General features: G+C 45.6%; 1 protein-coding gene across 1 annotated transcript in view; it reads left to right on the plus strand.

Moving 5' to 3' along the window:
• LOC149371675 (cell adhesion molecule Dscam1-like) overlaps window positions 1–23,254 on the plus strand; it is a 94,944-nt gene that overhangs the window by 37,186 nt on the left and 34,504 nt on the right. The window contains exons 5-10 of the mRNA XM_089585223.1: window positions 6,583–6,732; window positions 13,172–13,289; window positions 13,835–14,013; window positions 16,272–16,541; window positions 17,226–17,630; window positions 22,554–22,715. Coding sequence (XP_089441349.1) covers window positions 6,583–6,732; window positions 13,172–13,289; window positions 13,835–14,013; window positions 16,272–16,541; window positions 17,226–17,630; window positions 22,554–22,715 — 1,284 coding nt within the window. The remainder of the gene's footprint in view (window positions 1–6,582; window positions 6,733–13,171; window positions 13,290–13,834; window positions 14,014–16,271; window positions 16,542–17,225; window positions 17,631–22,553; window positions 22,716–23,254) is intronic.

Consider the following 23,254-nt stretch of genomic DNA (forward strand, 5'->3'; position numbering starts at 1 on the left):
CTCATTTTATAAAAAAATGTAAGAAACTGCGCTATATGTGAATTTAGAAAGAATTTACGCCAATGATTCTTTATTAATTTTTGTCGTTGATTGTCTGAACACCAAAGGATTATAATGTTAGGCTCGCAACAAATAAAGAGAGACAGAGTAGTAGCCTACAGGATAGGGGCATTGGAGCATAAACTTAGAAGTCCGCAAGCCACTTACAATAAGCCTTTCCGTAGCGTCACCTCTTCACGGTACCGTTTTTTTTCCTCCGCTTGGACTGCTCTCAGTAAGTAGGAAAGTTCTGTTGCGAACTCAGCCCCAAAGCCTAAATTAACATGCTGCCTTAGGGTAGAGAACGCTTCCGTAAAAGATGTGGATAGTGTTACCCAGGACGAGATATTCGCAGCTACGCGAAGCGGTTAATGAAAGCTAGTTTTTTAACCACCAGCTCGTAAATAAAATTCACTTAACCACTCTTGCACGGAGCCGGATATTGAATGCCTGTCACGGAGCTTGCTTCTGCAGGCAGGTTTCGCCCTGCGGCGGTCTATAATAGTTTCCGTGCTAACCACGCGCGCTTTGTAAAGCGCCACGTCTCGGCACAGAAGTAATTACGCTAATTAAACGGCCCTACTCTCCCGGCCCGAACTAATCTGTGCAGTCAGCAGGAAGGCACGGTTCGGGGAATGCTTTCTCATTATCTGCGGCACTGGCTTTGTGTTGACTTTTTAATTCTCGAAACGCTGGTAAATGTATGAAGGCACATTTGTCTTTTGCAGTTAGCTTTTCAGATAGTTTCCTTCTAGAATGATAAAAACGCCAAACCAAACTACACAGAAATGCGAGAAGTTCCAGTACGCACAGCCTAATCGTGGAATGCACGCTTTCGAAGCTTTTATATTTTGCCCATGCCTTGCTTGGAGAGGTCGTAATCCGCACCCTTTGATGAGCTGAAATGCTAGAAGCTTGAAGGGGCACAACTGTGAACTTGATAAAAGTTTCAAGCGGGAACTGCATTAGAGGAAAAGCTTTTAATGCATGGGAATAAAAGAGATTACATTACCTAAATGCGTATTAACGGATTTTTCCTTCCTATATTGTTAAACCACGCGATCAATAAGTTTAAAACGATGGGATCTCTAGCTTTACAACCACTTCGTTATTTTTATTTTAGAACTTCCTAGGCCCGAACAGCTTCTGTAAAATGTTAAACAGCACTGAGGAAAAACAAGAAAAAAAAAACTTAGGCCAGGCTTTCTGGAGTGATTGAGTTTCAGGTACTTGGAACGAGAACCGCTTTCAACCATACGTAAACCAACCACTGCGGAATGTTTTATTTTATTGACTTTTGTCTTCCTTCATGGTTCCACAGTGAAAAGTAAGAAGAAATGAAAACTTGGGAACGTGAGGCCCGCAGGGACTTACATGTATGACTTAAAATACGAAACCTCTTTGCATGTTAAGTTCTGCTTTTATGTGCAGTACTGAAAAAAATTGTTATTTTGAAAAGCGCAAAGAAAAGAAATTAAAAAAGTACTTTCAGGTTTGTAAAGCGCCTCGTAAAATCACGCACAGAAAAAAGCAATGTGACTCCCTGGAGGCTGCTGTACGTGATAGCGGGGGAAAAAACAAAAACATAGCATTTTACCCTATCACAGCTAGAGGATATTAAAACTGAGAATTTGTCAGCGAAGTTAGCTGATGAAGAGGAGTGAAACGGCAGTAAAGATGGCAGCCGCCAAAATGGCTTTATGGCTATAGTTTCGGTTAAGCGCATGTTCTGGGAAGTATATTACAGCCACTGCAGCCAAATTGCATTATACAGGAAATGCGATATCTGCCGTGAGGTAGCGTTTCTACACTGAAGTGCGATGGGCTTCCAGACACGATTGTACTTTTGGAGATTAGAAAGCGCTATCTTGATATACAGGGTCTGTCCTGAATGTAATGAGACAAGTCGCGGCGTGACGTGAGCATGCACTAGATTTGGCAATAGCTTTTAGAGAAAGGAGGGGGAGCCTTCAGTTTCACAATACGACGAGCTTAGTTGACTGCAAGCAGGCGAAGTGAGTGGACGCCTTCGAGCATGTACCCATGTTTAGTAGCTGCGTCGAGGAAACCATGGAGCGAACGCTGGAACAGCGCTACGCGGTGAAGCTTTGCAATAAACTGAGTAAGTCACCTACCGAGTCAATAAACGTGATCAAGACAGCATGTGGTAACGATACGATGTCAAGGTCGCGTGTTCCAATGGCACAAAGTATTTAGAAACGGTCGTGACGACGTTCACGACGAGCAACGGTCCGGGCGCCCGTCGATGGCGGTTACGGATGGTGACGTTCACTGTGTGGTCCTGAACGTCTTCACGGCCATTTGTAAATGCCCTGTGCCATTGGAACCCTTGCGGTCTGGACATTGCATCATTACGACGTGCTGTTAAACGTCTCGGTCGGTGATTTATTCAGTTTATTGCAAAGCTTCACCGCGTCGCGCTGTTCCATGGCTTCCTCGAGGCAGCGACGAAACAGGGGTACACATTTGAGCACGTCCACTCACTTGACCTGCTCGAAGCCAACTGAGGGCTTTGCATTGTGAGGCTGAAGGTTCCCCCTCCTTCCCCCAAAAGCGGTTTCCTGATCAAGCGCATGCACGCGCCACACCGCGAGTTGTCTCATTACTTTCAGGACAGACCCTGTAAATCGTAATTAAGAAGGTTTTGATAATTTCTCCTTCTTTCCAAACATTGTAATCTGACGAGGGCAGAGGTGGTTTGAGAAAACTTGCGCAGATAAAGAGTAATTTATTGATACATAATCTGATAATTAAAGAGCATGCAAGGAAGAGAAAACTGATTTGGGTTCAGAAAAAGACAACGAGGAGGTGATCTTCGAGTTAAGCAAATGAGATTTAAAAGAAGGCAAGCCAAGAAAGCGGCAGTAGGAGCTTGTTGGCTATTCATACTGATGGTTTAATGCGGAACCGCTCGTTAACTACACGACGGTTGACGGGAGACAGACGAAGACCACGACGGCAGAAGAACACTGGCAAGCCTTACTGACAGATTTCAAAGTTTACGTGATTTTAATTGCTATTTTATTGTGTGGTATTGACAACCTGCATCTGCATCACATACTGCTTCAAGCAGCTGGGACATGAACTGGAAAATTGCCTGCAACCTTTTATCTTGTGCGGCGAATTTGAACAAGCCTATTCAGCTCTTCCGTGTGTAATGTTCTACCTTCTCGCTCTTTAGTCATTTGCTTAGATCTCTTGTTATCAGTGAAGAAAGTTTTTAAAATGGCATGTTTGAAGATTTCACTCAGTATAATGTTGCAATCCTTCCTCCAATTTTTGTTTAGAGCCTTGTGCCTACTCAGCTGACGCCCAGACTCTTTTGTATTACCCTTGCGTACGGCACTTAAGCTGAGTAGTTTTTTGTACTTCCACTTCTCAATTTATTCCTTATGAAAACATGCATAATAAATTTAGACTGGGCTTCATAAAAGGCTGGTGTTATGGAGAGTAGACAAGATTTAATATCAGCAGTACTTATAGGGGACAAAATCTCAAAGGAAGTAGCAATTTAGAGAAGAGCCTGTGCAAAGACCGTTTTGCATCAGAGGAATCAATATTAATGATTTTAAAATTTGAATGAATGCCGTCAGTAGCTTTCGATCCAATTTGGTCTCGAAACGAAGTACAGCGAACGAAAAACCGTTATAAATAGATAATATCTGAAATGAATAGATAACAATATTTCATACAGGTAATTAGAAGAAAAAAAAACAAAGTTGAAAACGGAATGCAGTGCAGTGCAATGACAATTCTGCCAATGCACGACATTTAAAATCTGACGAAGAGGAAGAAGTTTTCCCTGGACATGGGACAGAAAAGAATGGGGACAGGGCCACATCTACGCTTTTAATCGGATGGACATGTTAAAACATTAGAACCTATAAGAAAGTATGTACACTAATCGTTTACACCTGCTTCTTTGAAAGGAAGAGGATATCGAACAGCAAGGGGGAAAGAACGGCGAATTTCTCTATTCCAGTTCTCTTGCGACCTCAGTAATGGGCCTTCAAGCACCGCTGTGAAAAGAAATACAATCAAGATGTCGAAGGAAAGCGCTTTCTGAGCTATGAACTGCAGAACGTCTAGACTAACCGGAGTCTGAGTGTGTTGTGTAGTTAAATTGAGGCACCTTGTAAGGCATGAACTGCAGCTGCCCACCCTTCCACTGCTGCCGTCATTCAACCAAAGGTTAAGCGCTGCGAAATGACCAGTGAGTTTGTTCTGAACCAGCCTATTTGTCAAATTAATGCCTCGAACAAGGGAACGGTTTTGTTGAAATAATTTTCAGCCACTTTTCTTAAATACTTGGGGCGTGTTTTTATTCTTCTGAGGATTAGGTTGCGAACGCGCTTTAGTAATTTAGGCAACTTGTACCTATTGTACCTCTAAAATGAAAACCCTTAGCTAGATTCTCAGCGTCTGACACCTTCACTAGATGCCTTGCATCACGTATGCCTCCAAAAGTCTCGAAACGAGGAAGAAAAATTAGTGATGTGCTCCTTGTGGGAATGTTGAATACGAAAGAAATAAATGTGCTGTGTCAAGAACGAAAACTCTTGAGCGAGTTGACGAGAGGGCTAAGCACGCTAAAGATTTTCTCTCTGAGAATAATTTTTGTGCTAAAATATGAATTAGGTATATTACCCCATCGGATTTGCTGCTGAGCTCGGGAGACCGAAGCTGCAAAGAAAAAAGAGAAATTGAAAGATATCTACGACAGCGTCCTGCAACATGAGTGAAAAAAGCGTGTAAAAAGATGAATATCAAGTAGAGAGAAAGCAAATAAATTAAAAAACGTATATAATAAGGGCAGAAACAGTGCCGTTAAGGCCTAGGCCTCTTACTCCTACCAGCGCGATAGAGTGGAGCTATTTACTCGCTGTTCCACCTTAGTGAGCAGGTTGGAAGGATCGCCAACGGTAACAACGGATATACGTCTCTGTCGAGGTTCGCTGGCCGAAAGAGGGGGAAGCCGGGCAGGAAACAAAAGCGGCACTGCTGTCTCGGCTCGCAAGTGCGCCAGTGCACGGCACGCCCAGGCTGTGTAGCTGTTATCGACCGTCGCCGCGCAGTTCCGTCCGTGACCCAAACAAGAGGCGTCCGTGCGTGCGCGCACGATATAGCATTGTTGCGACGGGCATCGCTTTCTTTGCAGGCGTCGCTCCTGATGCTTTCATGGGCTCTCAACGATGCCTATTTTTTGTTGTTCCTTCCGCATTCAGATACTGTCCAAAATTTAATGTGATTTGGAGCCTTCCAGGAAAGCGTGAAATGCCGACCTAAAACTCCTATCTCTTTATTTTGGCCGTCCTCGTTTATTTGCCTGGCGGAGAAGCCTTAGATGTTTATGCAAAACTGTAATGTAAATTGCTTCGCAAAGGGCTTACTTCCCTCCAAATAATATGTCTAAAACTGTTACCGCACTTCGCTTTAGCCTCATACAAGCGTGCTGTTTTCGCGATTAGCCCATTTGTTACTTTCAAGCGTTTGGCATGGCTAATTAGTTCTTCCCTTCTTGATTCATGATTGGATTAAAAAACGATGACGAGGCAAGATGTGACCAAATAAACGCTTAATTTCAAACGAGCTTTGTTTGATGCGCACGTAAAATTCGTATGCTCAGCCAAGCATTCGAAGGTGCCAGTTAGTGCAGTGCTACAGAAATTAATTTTGAACATTGCATATTTAAATACCAATTAATAGAGCGGGTGGGAAAATCACGACACCACACAATGTCTTGCTTTAGACACTCCCAGGATCTTGGGCATAAAGTTACATTAAATCGCGGTGAAGTTCTCTTCCGTTTGATGTGCTTCTGTGATGTTTTCTTGTTTTTTGTTATAGGCAAGCACACTATAATATCATTTTCTGTTTCTCCGAGTTAAGAGAGATATATTGTTGATGTTCCCGTGACGCTACTAGCTTGAACGTCAAGAACGGCGATTAGAAAAGCGATGAAGGTGCAACAAATTTTGGCTATTTCGACGAGTTTCGTGCACTGGAGAGGTTGCTTTGCCTGCAAGCTTCTTGAAAGGGCATGTATTTTGGCGCGATATAGCCAAATTTTTTTGCCACACAGCTTTGAAGGTAACCACGTTTTCAAAATTCCAAAAACTGATACGGATATTAATTAAGGTGGGCTACATGCCTTACAGTAATTAAGGATCCTAACAGTAATGGTTAAAAAGCTCACTATTCATTATTAGTTAAGCGGCCTGCTAGAGCACGCCTTAGTTGTATTGTAATGTACTACACCACTGACAATGCTATGCGGAAAGAAATGCTCTTCTAACTGAAAAAGCGTATTTAAAAAAAAATTGTAAATCCTAGATGAAATGCCCTGTATATTGGAAGAACAACGATGACACAGCGCCGGCAGTTTAAAGAAAAACTCGCTTTGATCTGCCGAAATCTAATTTAAATTAAGATTTTCGAGCCGTTGTTTTCTTTTTCGCACCGTGTTTTTCTGCCGGCATTATATAGTGCATAAACATTAAACTGTCTGCCCCGCCTTCGCAGAGGACCGCTACTCCCTCCTAGAAAGCGGCGAACTGCTAGTACACAAGACGACACCAGAGGACTCCAGTCGAAGCTACCGCTGTCGGACGAGGCATCGCCTCACAGGCCGCCTTACTGCCAGTTCTGTGGCAGGGAAAATAACAGTGTCTGGTAAGCCATCCGCTGATTACGACTCATGCGGTTTCTTAAATAATAATGGGATGCCCTGCGTATGTTGTGGCTATCATTTTTGCATCAAAGCTCTTCTTTAATGTAGAACTACGCAAAAAATCAGTGGCACTGAAGTCGCTATTCAAGCACCCATATATCTTAGAGTGTTTTTATTGCATTCTGTTTCCCTTATGTTAATAAGGAGGACTCCAAGGAAACAAGTAGCCGTTGTGTTGATGTCCTTTTAAAGCATGCAGTACGTATAGAATTTGCATCGTTTCGTTTGAGATGTGTCAGAAGCTGTCGCGCCCTGAAAACCAGCGCTTTGTATATTAATTTTGTGTTGTGAATTGTTTATTTTAGAAGCTGCATCGAGTGAATCACCATAGATTCTATATACGTATATACATACGCCTATATCCATTAGGCGTATGGGCCATTTCTTAAAGTAATGATTTTTTTACTCGTTCTTTTATTCCTATAGACCTTTAAGAAACACACATAGCAGTCGGAAGTGGTTCAAAGAGTACATTAACACGAAATTGAATATACTGCGACGGGTGGGGGCAAACGACGAAAATATTAGTTGTTTTTTTTTTTTGACGGACTTATGTGAGCCTACACCTAATAATACAAGACATGCGACGCTTACTGAGTGCATAATACACACAAACCTACTGAAAAGACGCCTAGATGGGCATAAAATCACTTGTCTTCTAGCGCATGCCCTGATCAGAACTGAATTTATTTCTTCAATGCGGAATAAATAATTTATGCCCGCCCAAGGAGGTTTTTTTGCGGGGTAGTGGAAATATTCATTAACTTCCTTCAAGGAAACCGGGCCGGCGGACAAGTCTGTACGCGCTGGTGCCCCCACCCCGCGCAGCAGTCATTTCTCGCCCCGGAGCTAGAGACTATCGCTTGGACTACACCTGAATGCACCAAGCACCGACCGCCGCCGCCGCACAGCGCGGCTGGTGGGCGCCGAACAGCCGTCCGGAATGTTCGAGCAGCTGCTTGTGGGAGTCCGGTCATCCATGAAACGGGCGCCATCAGGAACAGTCTTGCTCAAAAGTCCTAAGGCCACAGCGTTCACCTACAGCGAAATGAACGTCTCTTGAATGCTCTGTGTAGCGCATTATTCAAAACAATTTAAGCAGGAAGCTCCGGCCTCTACATCCAGAAGGAACCTTCTGCTGGCATTTTACGGTCTTTCGGTCTTTAACAGGGCCGCAATGGCTCTAATATGGGCCTGAAGCGAAAAGCTTTTGGCCTGAACACTTTTGACCAAGACTGTACGTGTAATACGGAGAGAAGCGCACACAACAAAACATCAGCACGGCAGGGAGATCGATGGAGGCTGCAGCGTATCGGGCACACAGAAGCGCGGGAAGGAAGCCGAGCGCGGAGCACTGGTCATAGGCGCCACGGAGTTGGGTAGTTGCGCAAGCAATGGTAGGGAAATGGACCGCTGAAGGAGCCGCTGCGGGCAAGGCCGTGGTGAAGGTATGTGACTAAAACAACTTAGTGGAGCTGAAACACTGTGAGAAACAATGGATTCCCACAAGAGCAGAGGTTATGTCCAAGGAGGACGTGTAATCGACCGAATACTGCAAACGGATGGTTTCAATCTGGGTCCGGTCCAAAAAGACCGGACTTTGCCAATATATTTCCAACATTGGGCTGATTATCTATGCAGTTTGGATGGCTGGGACGAGCAGGGAAACAGGCATGGAGGCCAAGGTGGGCGGATGCCGCCATCCGCCCACCGCCAGCAAGAAGAGGGGCCCGTGGGGAGAAATGCTGGCCTCCGTGGTGCGCGTTGTACGACGGTTCGAACGAGACTCTACCTTACGGCACCAGTCCTGCAAACATTCCTCTGAACGGCGCGCAACTCCCGTCGAATCACACATAGGCTTTGTTACCTTTTAAGCATATTCTGCTTTTTATGTATTTGGAGACCAGCGACGATTTCGCTAGCTTTGTAAAGTGCTTGCTACGAAAGTGCTTGCACGTGTAAAGTGCTTGCTACGAAACTAACCAAAACAGGTCCATTCATGTCAGATAGTGCGCTTCACACAACTATGCGACTCCACCTGTTTCCTTGTAATATCTACACACTAAACACATTGCATTTCATATCATCGCAGCAAAATGTACTGCCGAAAATTGTGGAACAAACGGATGCGTCCTCCGGCGGGAGCAACTATACTCTCTTGCCCGAAACGAAACGGAGCAAGTTGTGGCCGCTATTCCCAAAATTCCCCTTCACAGCATTATTAAGGCTTGTTTGTTTTGCAAGTCGTGGGTGTAAACTGCCAGTTTCAAATGAGAAGGATGATTTTATCGGTCCAACTTCTACTCGCGCAATTCACGTCAAGACAAGACTGAAGTTAAGGCGCCATTCGAGAACTGTAACCGAACAATATCGCAGACTTTACGAACCGCGACGATACCGGGACAACATTGTGTTTGCAGTTAAAACTTAGAAAACGAAGCCGCATGTGTAACTGGTGCGGTTTCAACTGACGCAAACCAGTTTAGAGTTCAACGAGGTCAGCAGTAGAAAATGTAGAAAATGATGTAGAAAATATCACTCAGAGTTGAAATAAAATCTAGGCATGTCACGAATGTGCCTCTTAGACCGGCGACGGGTATGCAGGAGAGTTGAAATCTCGGTTAGTTGGTACATATTTTTGAAAAAACCAGCCACAAAGACGGGGTCAAAGGAGAGAAGAGGCACACACAACGCACACACAAGAGGCACACACAAGTGTTGTGTGCTGTATATGCCTCTTGTGTGCGCGTTGTGTGTGCCTCTTCTCTCCTTTGTCCCCGTCTTTTTGGCTTGTTTCTTCATAGGGACGAGTATGCAATGAGTAGATGAACTGGTTCTATTTCCCAATTACCGAATACATGCTTAGGCATGAGAACTGAAGCGGTATGCGTCCCTTTGAAACCATCGTTTCCGTAGATTCGTGTTTAGTATGTATTTACCTCACGTCACAGGCTATCCGAAACAAAACAGGCCAGTTTTGTCATTCCTTAGGCTTGAGGAAAAGGCTTAAACCAACGAGCCTGGGCTTGTCTTCACATACTTTCACGCGAGCCCACGCTTTCCGGCTTTCAATCAGGGAACGGGTGCAGTATCCGGACTACGTGTTTGAGAAAAGCATCTCAGAGGACGTGGGTGGACGGAGCCAAGGGGGCGGCGGGAGCGCAGATTGCAGTCCGCATTACCGAAGAACGTGCTGGGAATTCGTTATGGCGCGAGGCGCTCCTGTCTCGGAGTCCCAACATACGACGATGCATGTGCTACTGTAAACAGAGCTTGCTGAGGCCGAACGTGCGAAGGCAACTAGTTCTCGCGACGTTATCACGTACGAAGGGGCCAAAATACGATTGGCGAAGAGGCGGAAACTTCTTTTTCCTTTTGCACTGGTCAAAGCAAACCAGTTTAAGAAAGTGCGGCCGAGAAAGTTCTCTAGATTGCAACACTGCATATAAGCAACACAAGTTGCTATGGCGAGTCACTACAGCGCGTTCTTACTTCCGCAGTCGTCTTGGTGGTAGCTTACTTGCTTTCACCGTATCTTGGCACTCTCACGTTTGTTCCTCGCGTATGAGGCGAAAGCTCGCGTTTGCACCAATGTTTATACTGCGAGGGCAAAGTTGTAAGTCTTTCATTATTCAGGGCGATCGCCCTCTTCGAGTGCGCCGAAAACAGGCGAGGCAGTCGTTCGACCGTGGATGCGCAGCAGTGGCCGGAAATGCCGAGGAAGCGATCTGCTGCCTTCACTGCATAAATTATCGTTTACATTAGCCCGTTGCACGAAGTTTTGTTTTCCGAAGTGCTAGCTGTAGTAAGCCGCTTTGTTCACTATTTCCAAACAGAAGAAATTCAGCACTGTAGCACTGGGTTTCACTGCTTAGAAATGTGGTTAACCAAGTAACCCCGCAAAGTGTTTTGTGAAGCTTTTACGCAGCTGCTCCAATGCAATTACCGAACACCTTTCGACTCATAAACGTTCTCTCATAGTGCTGTTCTTATTATACATTGCTCAGAAACAGCTACAGTAGTACTATGGCTGCAGCAGTTTGCTGATATTTTATAAAAAGCTGTCTAAAGTTAAGAGCAGACATGAGGTCAGTGTAGAATGCAGGTTTTGTGATTTTCATGGCCTAGAGGGGGCGCCTCAATTCGCCCAGTACGGTGGCGCTAAGGTGGACAGATCATGGGGTCAGCGTAGGTAGAATCAATGTTTAAATTTTTTACGATAAATACGCGCTTCCTTGAGGAAGGTGGAAACCTCATTCGAACGAAAATATTTTCTTGATGCAGTAAAAGAAATTACAAGAGAAGGAAAAGTACGCGTCCTGGTGTTTGAAAACGGCCTGCGGTAAAACGATGCGAATGGTGGTTGAGGTGCGCTTCGGAGAGAATTCAAGACCATTGTCATCAACGATGAACACCTATGTACAGTGGGTGAATAACAAAACTAAAAGATAATGTAAACAGAAGCCCGAGACGATGAATTTTAGGCTTTGAACGTATAAAGCTGCTCCCTTTTGTGCTTTTCTGTGCTTATGCACTCTATTAACTATCTGCAACATTAAATCGAAGAACAGATATATAATCGTGCGTACAGGTTGAAAGCGAAAATTATTGGTTACAGTTTTGCATGTACTGTCTTCTCACAGAAATTGACCTTACCTGTGGTCTCCGTTTGTTTTGTAAGCAGTGTATGAAATGCTTGCACTGAAAGTAATTCCGCTGTCATACAGTTACTTCCGCCCGATTCTATTCTATCCTTGCCATCAGCACTTATGTCCGACCGATTTTATTGAGAGCTAGAGAATCGGGGTACAAAATTATAATAAGAATCATAATGAAATGATACTTAAATGAAATCAATATATCACCCTCTCCCCCGTCGTTAAATAACAAAGGGCAGTGTTGTGATTCGTTGATGCCGTAATAAGGCACGGAATTAAAGAAGCTGACGCACAGAAAACTCTTATCATTTAATGTGCCTATTGGCCATGTGTGCGCAGTTGTTATTAATAGAAAACAGCCCAGTGTATTTACATAGGCCCTTCTAGTTCACGTTGATGATCTTTTCACGGATATTCGCTGGATGACTGAGAACAACTGCGCTGGCATGGACCTGCAAGCACTGCAACACGGACAGATTTAGGCTTAACGGAATGGATCTTCTATTTCATTTGCAGTGCAACATTTCTATGACTGCGCGCTTACAGTATATTAAATAGTATAGTCAAGAAGGTGCGCTGAACGGCTAGGCGTAGAAGACGACGAGAAGTGTGGCCGCCCGGCAGACTACAAACTCCGAAACCAGAAAATCACTGCTGCGTTTCTGGCGGTAACCAGTGCGTTGAATTCCGCCGTACAATAGCAAGGCTTTGTAATAAAGGTCGGAACATACCGGCCATATCACTGACTCAATGGATCAAACGACGCTGCTCCGCGTGCGACGATCCATCAAGGATTATTTCTCGTCGCTGCCGCAGAGTTGCGTTCAGGAGATGTCATAGTAGGACTACTAAAACTGGACAGGGTTCGCTGAAAACGCATAAAAAGTGTTGCCTAGTGTGCGAAGGACCCTTGAGGCCAGCATAGGGCAGCATACGTCTGAAGGAGAAGTAAGCAGCGTTAGGAAACTGCTGTTTTCTTTTTTTACTCCTGTAAGGGGGGAAACAATGGAGGAAGGCTTCGTATATAGCGCTTAGAAGAATAAGGCTGCTAATGGCAAAACTGCAAAATGGATGATTTGGTTCGAAAAGAAAATACAGGCACCGCAAAGATAACAGCGATAAGAGCTACGGTACGATAAAAAGTCATAAAAAACTCGACAGGCGTGGAAAATACTCGTTTTCAAATGTGTGATGCCCTCTTCAAGACCTTAACACCTTCGGGAGAACCAGTGAGTCATGTCGCCACGCAGAAAAAGGTATTTTCAGCAGGTGTTTTCAGCGTCTTTTATAGCTATTATACTTGCTAATAAGCGGCAAACGCTGAATATTAGTCCATAGTGCCTTTTTTCTGTCGTTATCGGCTTCGTTTGTTAACTTAGTTACCTGTAGTCTCTTTGTAAATATGAATAGTATCAGCAAACACATTTTAGATTTACTTTGCCGCCCGACCTTCTATGCTTGAGATTTGAGTAGACTGCTTTATTTTTTTTTTCAACCTGACGCACTTGTGTTGCAGATTACTGGGAGCAGCAAAGTGTCTGTTTCCACTACCATAATCTTAGCGCTTCACACTACTGAGGCAGGGTCGAACACCTTCAAATATTTATTTCCGTGTTAGGCGCAAGCAAGTTAACACGCATAATGTATGGGACATTCAAGAGCAGGCAAACTTAGTGAATCCACATAATGAAGCTTTACAACCTGATGCCCTTTCTTGTTGCAGATGCTCACGCCACGACGCCAGTCAAACTCGTACTTACCACTCCTGAGTTGAGGACGAGGGTAGGAGGCCACGTCGACATGCCATGCGTTGCTCAAGGATATCCGCCACCCCACTACACGTAAGACATACATAGAATCGTTGCGGAAGGAAAGAGCGTGAGAAATCAATTTATTTTTTTTTTTAAAAATCAGTAGGCCATTACAATATGCCAAGCAGGAGGTGCAATTATGCGAATAGATACAATTTCTATTGGCCAAATTGTCTGCTGCTTTAAGTGCAAAAGCACATAAAGGAGCAGTAAAGAGCGCGCTCTCTCAAAAGATCGAAATAAATGAAAAGAACGCATTGCGCACGTCGTTTAAAATGTGATTCGTTGTACGATAACTTTCCTTGCGTAGTTTTTGTATAGCACACTTTGAGTCCGATGTTAATTGCTTCCACGGAAAAATTCAGTTTTGTCTTGCCTGAGACAAGTTCATTAGAGCTAAGATTAACAGAACACTTTATATTGCTTAAAAGGACGAGCAGGAATTCTGTTAGTCATTAGTCTTTTCGCGCATCGTGTTTGCCTAGCAGTCAAATTATTCCTCCTTGCCCTAATTAATGGAAACTTGGCAGACACCATCTAAAACAAGCTATACGTGGCCCACTTTCACTATGCAGCTGGTATCGACAAGACCGCACAGGGAGGCGTTCCTCTGTCACAGAGTCACACCGGCTGCAGTCATCCAATGGCGTGCTCAGCATACGTGGAGTCAACGTGCAAGACGGTGGACGCTACGTCTGCGTTGCCAGGAACAGCGTGGGTGAACAGAGGGTGGAGACGGTCCTTACAGTGGCAGGTGAGTTCCACCTCACCATCACAGCCTTGTAGTGCGTAGTCTCGTGTACATGAGCCTGACGCTAGCGGGACGATTCTCGTCGCACCAGATGTCGAGCTTACTCAGACCGACCCGGCCGCGTTTGAATGAACTCGTTTCTGTCGGGCCGAGATCGCCGCTACACCTAGCGTCGCGCAAGGAAACCAATCGCAAACGGTATAGGAGAAGGGGAAAGAACGCCCAGATGAAAATTTCATGGTTCTCTGTGCAACACCGGCCAGCCCAGAAAGGAGGCAAAGCGAGGAAGCGCCGGCCCATCGAGGTAGCGTATACATGTTGCTTCCAAACGCGTCCAGCCGAGTGAACCTACCCTCTGCAGTCGGGCTGGGGTTGATCCAGCCCCACCCGACGGGTGCTAGTCCGATCCCCTGACGTTTAAATGAGCCCAACAAGCTGGAAACCGACTCGAACCGGCTTTGACTGGCTCATGTGAACCCCCGTCATGTATCTTGTCAATGCAGCTACTGGTTTACGGTCGGGGGGCTTTACGGTGGTTCGTTTCGCCTTTAGCCCAGAGTGCTGCATATACCTTGGCTTGTAGGTAAGTGTCCCGAGCTGAACTTACTACTTTCTTTTTTTTTTTTCCGCGATATGGATGAGGGGCCATAGATGACACAGGACAGGGTTAACAGGAGAGAGAGAGATGGTGAAGCTCTTTGTATTGCAGTGGCCGTAGTTAGGCGGATGATGATGATTCGTAACAAGTGATTAGGCAGAGTCGATTATTTCTACTCCGTTTTGCAGATGCCAGCCCCGCGAGTATTATTGCGGAATATCTTATATAAGGATTACTCCAGCCATTAGTCCGGAATCTACTTAAATTATCGCCATAGTTATTCATTTGGTTTTCATTCAAACACGGAACGCTTCTTACAAGGCGCCTTTACAGACGAGGCCCAGTAGTCTACCTTATCGAATATTGTATAGCGACGTTTTGATGTGAGAACGCTTTCTTCTGTAGCATGAGGGGTAGTTTAAAATGCGGACGTATTGTTCGAAAGTGAGCTGGCCTTGGCGTACGTTGAAAACGGAAGAAAATGTTTCGAATGCAAAAATAAAGCGTACAGCAGCACTCGTAGTCTGCAAGTATTAGTAATACTAAAACAAAAGTGATACTAATAGGGCAGCGTTTGCTTACATATTATATTTAACGAAAGGAAAAAGCAATAGTTATTCAGGTGCTCTTGAACAATTTTCCGCCTCGCGGACAAATTTCATCGAAGAGCTGATGCCTCGTCATTTCGCTGTATAAATTTTCAGACGCGCCACCGTAGTGGTTATGGTTTTAAGGTGCTGTGCGCATGATAGCAGCATATGTGAGCTGTATCTCTGTGGTGGCAAAAGGCAAAAGACTGCCCTGTAAAAAAAAAATGGCAGAGGCTTAGCTTGGTTAAGCCCGGTAGGTTGCGAAAACAAACGAGGCCTTGCTCGAAACACCTTATATATACACCTCCAGACGTAATCTTCTCTCAGAGAGAGGAAGGGAAGGAGAGAGAGAGAGCAGCAGCGGCGTGGTTACCCTGGGACAGCGGCGACGAGCCGAGCTGGCCTCCAGTTTTCTCTCCGCTTGGTGTGACGTCACCACAGCGAGCGCCTCCTCGCGGCGCGGCGTGGTTACCCTGGAACTGCGCCGACGAGCCGAGCTGGGGGCCCTTTTTTTCGCAGCTGGTATGACGTCACCACAGCGAGCGCCTCCTCGCGGCGGCGGCGCGCAGCAGGTGCGCGGCGCGCCGTGGTTACCCTGTGACCGCGCCGACGAGCCGAGCTGGTCTCCAGTTTTCCTCCGCTCGGTGTGACGTCACTACGGGGGTCGTCTGAAGGTCAAACGTGGTTACCGCCGGGACCACGCTGACGGCTCAAAACCTAGCGTAGTATTGCTTTCGCAAAAAAATGAAGTCCACGATAAGGAAACCCACCTGGTAAACTTTTTCGCAGCCCTTCAATGCGGCATACCTCATAGCGCGGGCTGCTGCTTGCAGCATAAAATTCACCAATCGCTTATGTACAGAGAGCGAAAACTATAGACTAAGTCAGTAGTCTCAGGGGGTATCATTTAACGACGGGGTTTCAAGGGTTGTGCTGTCCTCGTTTCTAACAGGCCTACTATAAGACAATGGAGCGTCTTGCGGCATAGAATTTCCCCACTTATTAGCAAGATTTAGAACTTTTGAAAGTATAATTGGCTGCATTCATTTTCTTTCCTTCTTTCTTACTCACAGTGCCCCTGAGTGCGCGGTTGGAACCTCGGCTTCAGACCGTGGCCATCGGCATGCCGGCCGAGTTCAACTGCAGCGTGGAAGGGCAGCCCGTCCACCGCGTCGCGTGGCGCAGGGACGGGGCCCCGCTGCTTCCCGACGGCCGCATCGAGCTGGTGGCCGAGGACAGGCTCCGCATCCGGACTGTGCGCCGGGAGGACGCCGGCATGTACCAGTGCTTCGCCACAAACGACCGCGACTCGTGTCAGGCCGCTGCCAGACTTCGACTAGACGGTGAGCATTCGTACATGTGCAGCCAGCAAAAACACACTGAAAGCTTGAAATCGGGTGGAGCAACCTTAGACAATTTCCAGACCAGCTGTGAAAGGGATTCGCGCAGTCTCGAGCAAGCCTGGTGTATACTCAGTCAGTTCAATATAATAAAGGAGGTAAAATCAAGAAAACAAGGAGACAAGAAAACTGAATTACTGACCTTTCCTAGTTTTAGTTTGGCGCTCGAGGGGTAGAGTATTGGGGATATATTTGAAAGTAATGCATTGGCTGCCCCCTTGAAGTGCACACTAGTTGTACTCATATTTAAGGGGGGGGGGGGGGGGGGCTCATGGTTTTCTGTGCGGAAAGTTAGATCTCTGTCTACTGATGCCACGGAATGGCGGGGGCTGTAGTTGCCGAATTCAGTTACCATCGTATTTTACAAACGAGTAACCATACTCTGTGATACTTCGAAAAGAAAACAGCCGTCATTATTTTGTGGGTGGACGAACTCGAAAGCTCAGCTAGCCACCACATATAAACCTATGAGTACGTTTTGCACTCCCATATACCACAATTGTCTCTTATTTCGAATGGCACTTATGCAGGACAGCTTATGCAGTTTTATAACGGCTTAAAAGACAGACGTGCCTTTTATCGTTCGCGGCGTCGGGCGAGTTTATAGTTCCGCTTTCTGCCTCGCAGACATTTCTCCGACGCTGGTTGACACCTTCGAGCCGCTGACGGTGAAACGAGGAGATCCTGTGTCGCTTCTCTGTCGAGCACGTGGCAGCCCCGCACCCGAAATCAGCTGGGCCATAGACGGCGACTTTCTGTACCCCTCGCACCGCCTCAAGATCAACACCGAGCGAAGTGCCTCCCAAGTGGAATCCCTCCTGGCCATATCAGAGGCACGGCTGGAAGACAGCGGCGAGTACAGCTGCGTCGCTCGCAACGACATCGCGACCGAGTCACACTCGGCGAGGCTCGACGTCCAGGGACCGCCTTTCGTCCGACCCTTGCGCAACGTCACCGTGGTGTCCGGCACGCAACTCACGCTGCGGTGCCCCTATGGCGGTCATCCCATTGAGCCTCTTGCATGGCACAAAGGCAAGTTTCATGACATGATGGTGATTTTCAGTGCCATCGCCACCTTTATTTCAAAGCCACCCAGAACGCTCCCCTCACAATGGTACCTGTTTCGACGTCTCGATTTCTTTAGCCGTCACGCGATGGCGCCACTTACTAAGAATGATGGCTTACGTAATAGCGCCACTTGCTGGAAGGGCTGCCGAGTACTCCTCTGTAAAATAGCGCCTACTCACAAGTGTAAAAAGAATTCTTTTTTATTTACCGTGGCATACATGTAGTTATTAGACAATGTTGTCCGCTAGCTGTTCGTTCCCGGGAAGCAAGGTCAGCGAAGTGAAGAGAGGAAAGAAGGGTAGTAGCAGAGGGTAGCAATCACTGAAACCCCTTGAAAAGGCTCGCATTGAAATCACGGTGGCCCCTGCGTGCATAGGGAAGTGCATTGATTTAATGAGTACATAAGCCAGATCAGTGTTTTATCGATAGAGCTGTTTTTTAAACTATAAGTTTGAACACGGGGGCTCGATATGAGTGTACTGTGCACTGCCACTGGAACGAGGACAAGATAAGAGAAAAGACATGAGCAAACATCTAACTTAATGCAAAAGGGACTCATTAAAGTGCTTCTTAAATATGGCTGATAAGAGCTTCAATATTAAGGCACTTCAAAAAAGATCACGTGCTGAACTTGCATGAGTGGAGCAAACGCATTTATCAAACCTAAAGCAGACATAAAATATATGTCCTCTTTTGGGTTCCGAATGCATTGCAAACAAAAAATGCGAAAGTGAAAATGTTAACGGCAGCATTAAAAAGAACATTCCCAAAAGTATCTCCATTAAGAAATATGCCTAAATCATAATAAGAGTAATGCTGTCGTGGTGATTAACGAAATAAAGTACAAATGCAAGATGGCCATTGATTGAAATTATATGCTCGTTTCCAGATCGGCTTACGCACGAAGTAGGCCACTCGGTTGGTGCTCATTCTGCTGGCAGAAAACGCTAAATCGTCCCTGCTTGCGCAGGTAGGACCTCAGCTTTGAGAGCTTAAATAAAATAAGCCGTGAGAGTTTTACCATCTATGAGTGCCAAATAGGTTTTTTTAAAGCGGGACGACATGATAACAAGAAAAACTTTCCTACAAAAATTGATTTCCCAGCAGTATAGACTTGACAAGAAAGTGCAAACAGGGGAAGGCGTGAAGCGCATATATTCAGATATTTTGCAGACTTCTTCTTTCTAAACATGGAAATACACCTGAGAAGTATTCTAAGCTGCAGCCGGTATGGAAAAAAAAATATTTAAACTTGGTTGCAAGGAAAGGTAAGACAGTGTGCAAACGGGGGAGAGGGATAATGGAGGCTCAGAGGAGAGGAGGAAAATTCCTTTTGTTGCGTGTAGGAAGAACAAAACATGGTAGATGCCACAGCCTCTTTTTGAAACCCGACGTGAGTGCTTTCCGCCCCACTAGTTGGCTGCCGTCTCAGCGCGCTCGCGCAAACGCAGCGGACAACGCAGCAAATGACGCCGCTGCGTCCAACGTTACTATGGCAGCGCCATCCGCCAAAGACTCCCAGTAGCCATTGCGGAAACACGTGACTTCCAGCACATTTTTATCACGCAGCTCGTACAGCGAGAACCTCTCCTAAGCTTTTGTTTCATCCTCAAAGTCTCGTTGCATGAAGCGCCCACGTTGTGGGCATACCCAAAAAACGGAGGGCGCCCACAGACTGTCTACTACTGTCCGTGTTTTAAGCGTGTACCCTTGCAAAGGTTGTATTCGCCGTGGTAAGTGCATGCATGTTTATTCTGTACCGGGCATTTCGTTTCTCCTCCTGTGTGAATTAAATGTTCCGGAAGGTATTTGTGACGTAGTCGAACCGCAACGCCAACGGACAAAAACATCCAAGAGATCAAACTATGTGTGTCCCGTACAAATATTTAAATAAGACCTGATTCATTAGAATGTTTGCCGCCTGTAGTGACCGCAAAAACGTCGCATACACTAAGACCCCGCATAAAAGGACATTTCCCTGAACATGACTGCCATTTCTTTTACGTTCATGTTGCTACGCACCAGCGCATCCGTACACAAGAGCGTAATTGCTGCCTGTTTATTCGATAAAAAAAAAACAAACAGAAAACAGAAAACGCGTAGAAGCGGCGAGCAGCTGGGCCTAGCTTCTCAAAATTCCACTTACCTTCCAGGTCTTTATCATAAATTCGTTATCCCTGTTAAAAATGAAAAAAGGAGGGAAGAATCTGTGGGTGCTTGCCAGGATTTCGACAGGAGGACTTTTCTTCTGGGCCTCTTGTCTAAACGTTGGCAAGCACACTGATGATTTCTCCTCCCTTGTTCAGTTTTCGAGTGTCAAGAAACCATCCGCCTACCTCTCTCTAGAATGGTGTCCCCCCTGTGGTTAGATTATCGAGCTACTGTGTCGTCTTTTATAGCATAATGCCTACACCCTAAACTCTTCGCAAAAAGCGTTTATTTTTTAAGCTAAAAAAAAACAAAAAGCTTTGGCACCACCATAGGAGAGCTTAGGCGCCAGAAGTTTGGCAAAAATTTAGGCAATGAACCATTTAAACTCTACTACCTTCACTTTGGTGTTTCATTTACTTATATTTTCTTGCTGCCCGCGTCGTTCACGAAGAGCCAAGTTGAAATGCTCATGCAAACGATGGCTGGCTCTCATGTTAAAGAAACCATTTTTTTAAATAAATTTTCTCTGATGCTTTTCTATGCACGCGCACCGAAATGCTTCCAAGCAACTGGGCAAAGAGCGCTCGTTGAGGTTGGCTGCGCTGTAGCAGACACGGACGAGAACCCGCACGCTGGTCTCACAAGCACTGAAAGTGCGCTCTTTAGCCTTTCATCCAATGGGCAAAAAACAAAATCTATTGACGACAAAAGAGGAAGAGAGAAAGCATGCGTCGTCATACCTTTCGAAAAATTTGGCAAGAAAGCCACATTGAACAAGCTCTACATTTCTTTTTCTATTTTGTGCCGTGGAAACTGAAATGCTCTCATTTTTCGGCCTCTTCAACGGGGCTTCCAAAGAAAACAAAACGATTCAAAGTAACAAATAGCATGTTGGGCTAAAAAAATAGTTGAATAAGGACAAGAAAGGTCAAGGCTGTGAGTTCGGGGAAGGAATGCACGTAAATTTTTTATTGTTCTCTTTCTCTTCATTTCTCATTGAAAAATTTCGGGGTAGGTCTAATATCCTAGAAACAAAATAGAGGGAAGCTTTTCAGAATGCATCAGAATGTGCTTCTTTTTTCTCTTTGATGTGCCTCTCACGTAAGAATGTTTTCGTGAAAGGCGCGTCCAAAAGAGAAAATGCAAGCAATTCTTTCTTTCTTTCTTCGCAAAAGTGTTTTTGGGTTTCAACGAAATACACTTTTAGAGAAGCAGAGTCGTTCCGTTTAAAGAGGGGCTAAAGTAAGGAAGGAGCCAAGATGCGCCTACTCTGAAGTCGAGAGTTTTTATTTGTTTCGCCCGGAAGGAAAAATGACGTTAGAAATGGTGCTTTCAAGTGAATGTGTTTTCCTCGAAACACAAACGCTTGAGCTGGAACGCAAGGGGATTCGCGCTTAGGTGGTTCTGAGAAACACCACTCCTGCGCAGCCGCTCTGAGGTTCTCGAAAGCGCGTGGAATAACAACCTAGAAAGAAGACTTTTTGGATGCTAGAAATTCGTGGTAATGCGGAGGATGAACGCTAGCTGGTTTCTTGGGCTCTTTGGATTAGTAATTTTGCTGCTTATGGTTTTACAGAAATCACAGATTAGGTTTATACGTCCTTGTCCGGGGTGGGGGGGGGGGGGGGGGGTGTTCTGCCTTGCTGACTTCGACTTGATCATCCTGGCCTCTGCTTGGCCATCTCGTGCTTGAGGGACTTGCCAGCCTTCGTGAGCAGCTTGAAGCTCGAGCGCTCCCTCCTTGGCGTTTGAACGCGCTTTAAGTTTGACCTCAGCCAGCGCCTTCTTGAACAGAGGCCTCTGCAAGCCTCCTGTGCTGTCACCGCACTTTGCCCGATTGTCCACACCAGGTCATGAGTTTAGACCTCTAGACACAAGAAGCTTCGAGGGTGCACGGCATGGGTGCACGACAGTCCTCCAGGAACAGTACTGTCTATGCTATGATATACCAGGTGTCCCAGCTAAATGTCAAGCTTAATTAACCGCCTGAAACAAAGCCGCCTCTTAGCCGCCTGAAACAAAATGAGGGTTGTTTAGAGTCGCGTGACCTAGTCTGCAGTATTTTTTCGTTCTTAAAGGTTGACTAATTCGTCAAGCTTAATTAACTAACTTTTTAATTATTAACTTGAGGAACAAAGTGTCAACGGAAAAGTTGTAGATCGCTTTGAGAAACAGCTTACTGAGACAGTTGCAGCAAAGTAATATACGTAAAGTAGTTTGTTTACCGGCCTTTAACCATGACCCGCACAATAAGAAAAAGCTTCCATATGACAACTGTGCCACTTCAACGTCCCAAGACGCGCCTTAAAGAATAAAATCCGTTTTTTCCTGAACTCCTCTCCTCGATGAGACTTTGGGTGCACATTGGGGCAGAGAAGTGAGCGAACAGCTGGTCACGCGACAACTTTCTTTTAAGGCCAATAAATAAAGCTACGTAAATCGTAACTTGACGGAAACAGCACTACTAGCGGTTTTGCGAGGTGATCTAAAACTTTTGCTTTGACACTTTCTTCCTCAAGTCAATAATTAAAAAGTTAGCTAATTAAACTTAACTAATAAACTTTGAAGAGCGGAAAAGATACTCAAGACTAGGCCACGCGACTATGAACAACCCTGAGTTGGTTTCACTGAACTAGGACACTTCGCCTTTTTTAAAAGCTTGGTTACATTTAGCTGGGACACCTGGTATAAATATTGACCTGCTTAATACCCTGAAATCACTGTCGATGTCCACAGCGGGGCTGGTGCTGCCTATCAACTACCGCCAGTTGGTGGACGCCAGAGGACGCCTTCTCGTGCAGCAGGCACAAAAGCCGGCTGACGAAGGAGAATACACGTGCGTTGTCACGGGAAGAACGGGACTCGTGGCGAGCGGATCAACATACGTCTCCGTCGTTGGTAAGTGTCCCGTTTTTGGCTCTTTAATATGCAGGCATGGCTCCAGGGGCACGCATCCTTGATTACTTCCTAAACATGTTGCACTTGCAATTAGAACGACGGCCTGACGAGAAGAATGCAAAGTTTAAAGCTTAGGGAACATGAGCTCTGAAGAGTGATGTATTCCTAGTCTGTACCTTGGATATTCCTGCAGTGCTTATAAATGGCAATCTTGTTCTGGCAAAATAAAACTAGCTCCCTTTTGTTGAAAAGGTATTTTGGTTACAGTCTCAGAGTTTAAACACATTGAGAGACTGAGCACGCCCGGAGCTTGTTTTATTGCCACCCGCTGGAATGGCGTTTACGCCGAAGACGAGGATGGGAGATGATGATCAATGTAGACAAAGGAAGATGAGGTTCACGCACAATATTCACGAATATAGACGACAAAAGATATTGAGTACTAAAGGTTTGAATCACAACAGCCTGTGCAAGGCTTGCTATCACACAGTTGTTTTGGAAGGATGCCGGACTTGATTAAGCAAGCGCATAGAAAAGAA

The sequence above is a fragment of the Amblyomma mixtum genome, chromosome 1 (assembly GCF_055824585.1).
Source record: "Amblyomma mixtum isolate Tamu chromosome 1, ASM5582458v1, whole genome shotgun sequence".
Lineage (NCBI taxonomy): Eukaryota > Metazoa > Arthropoda > Arachnida > Ixodida > Ixodidae > Amblyomma > Amblyomma mixtum.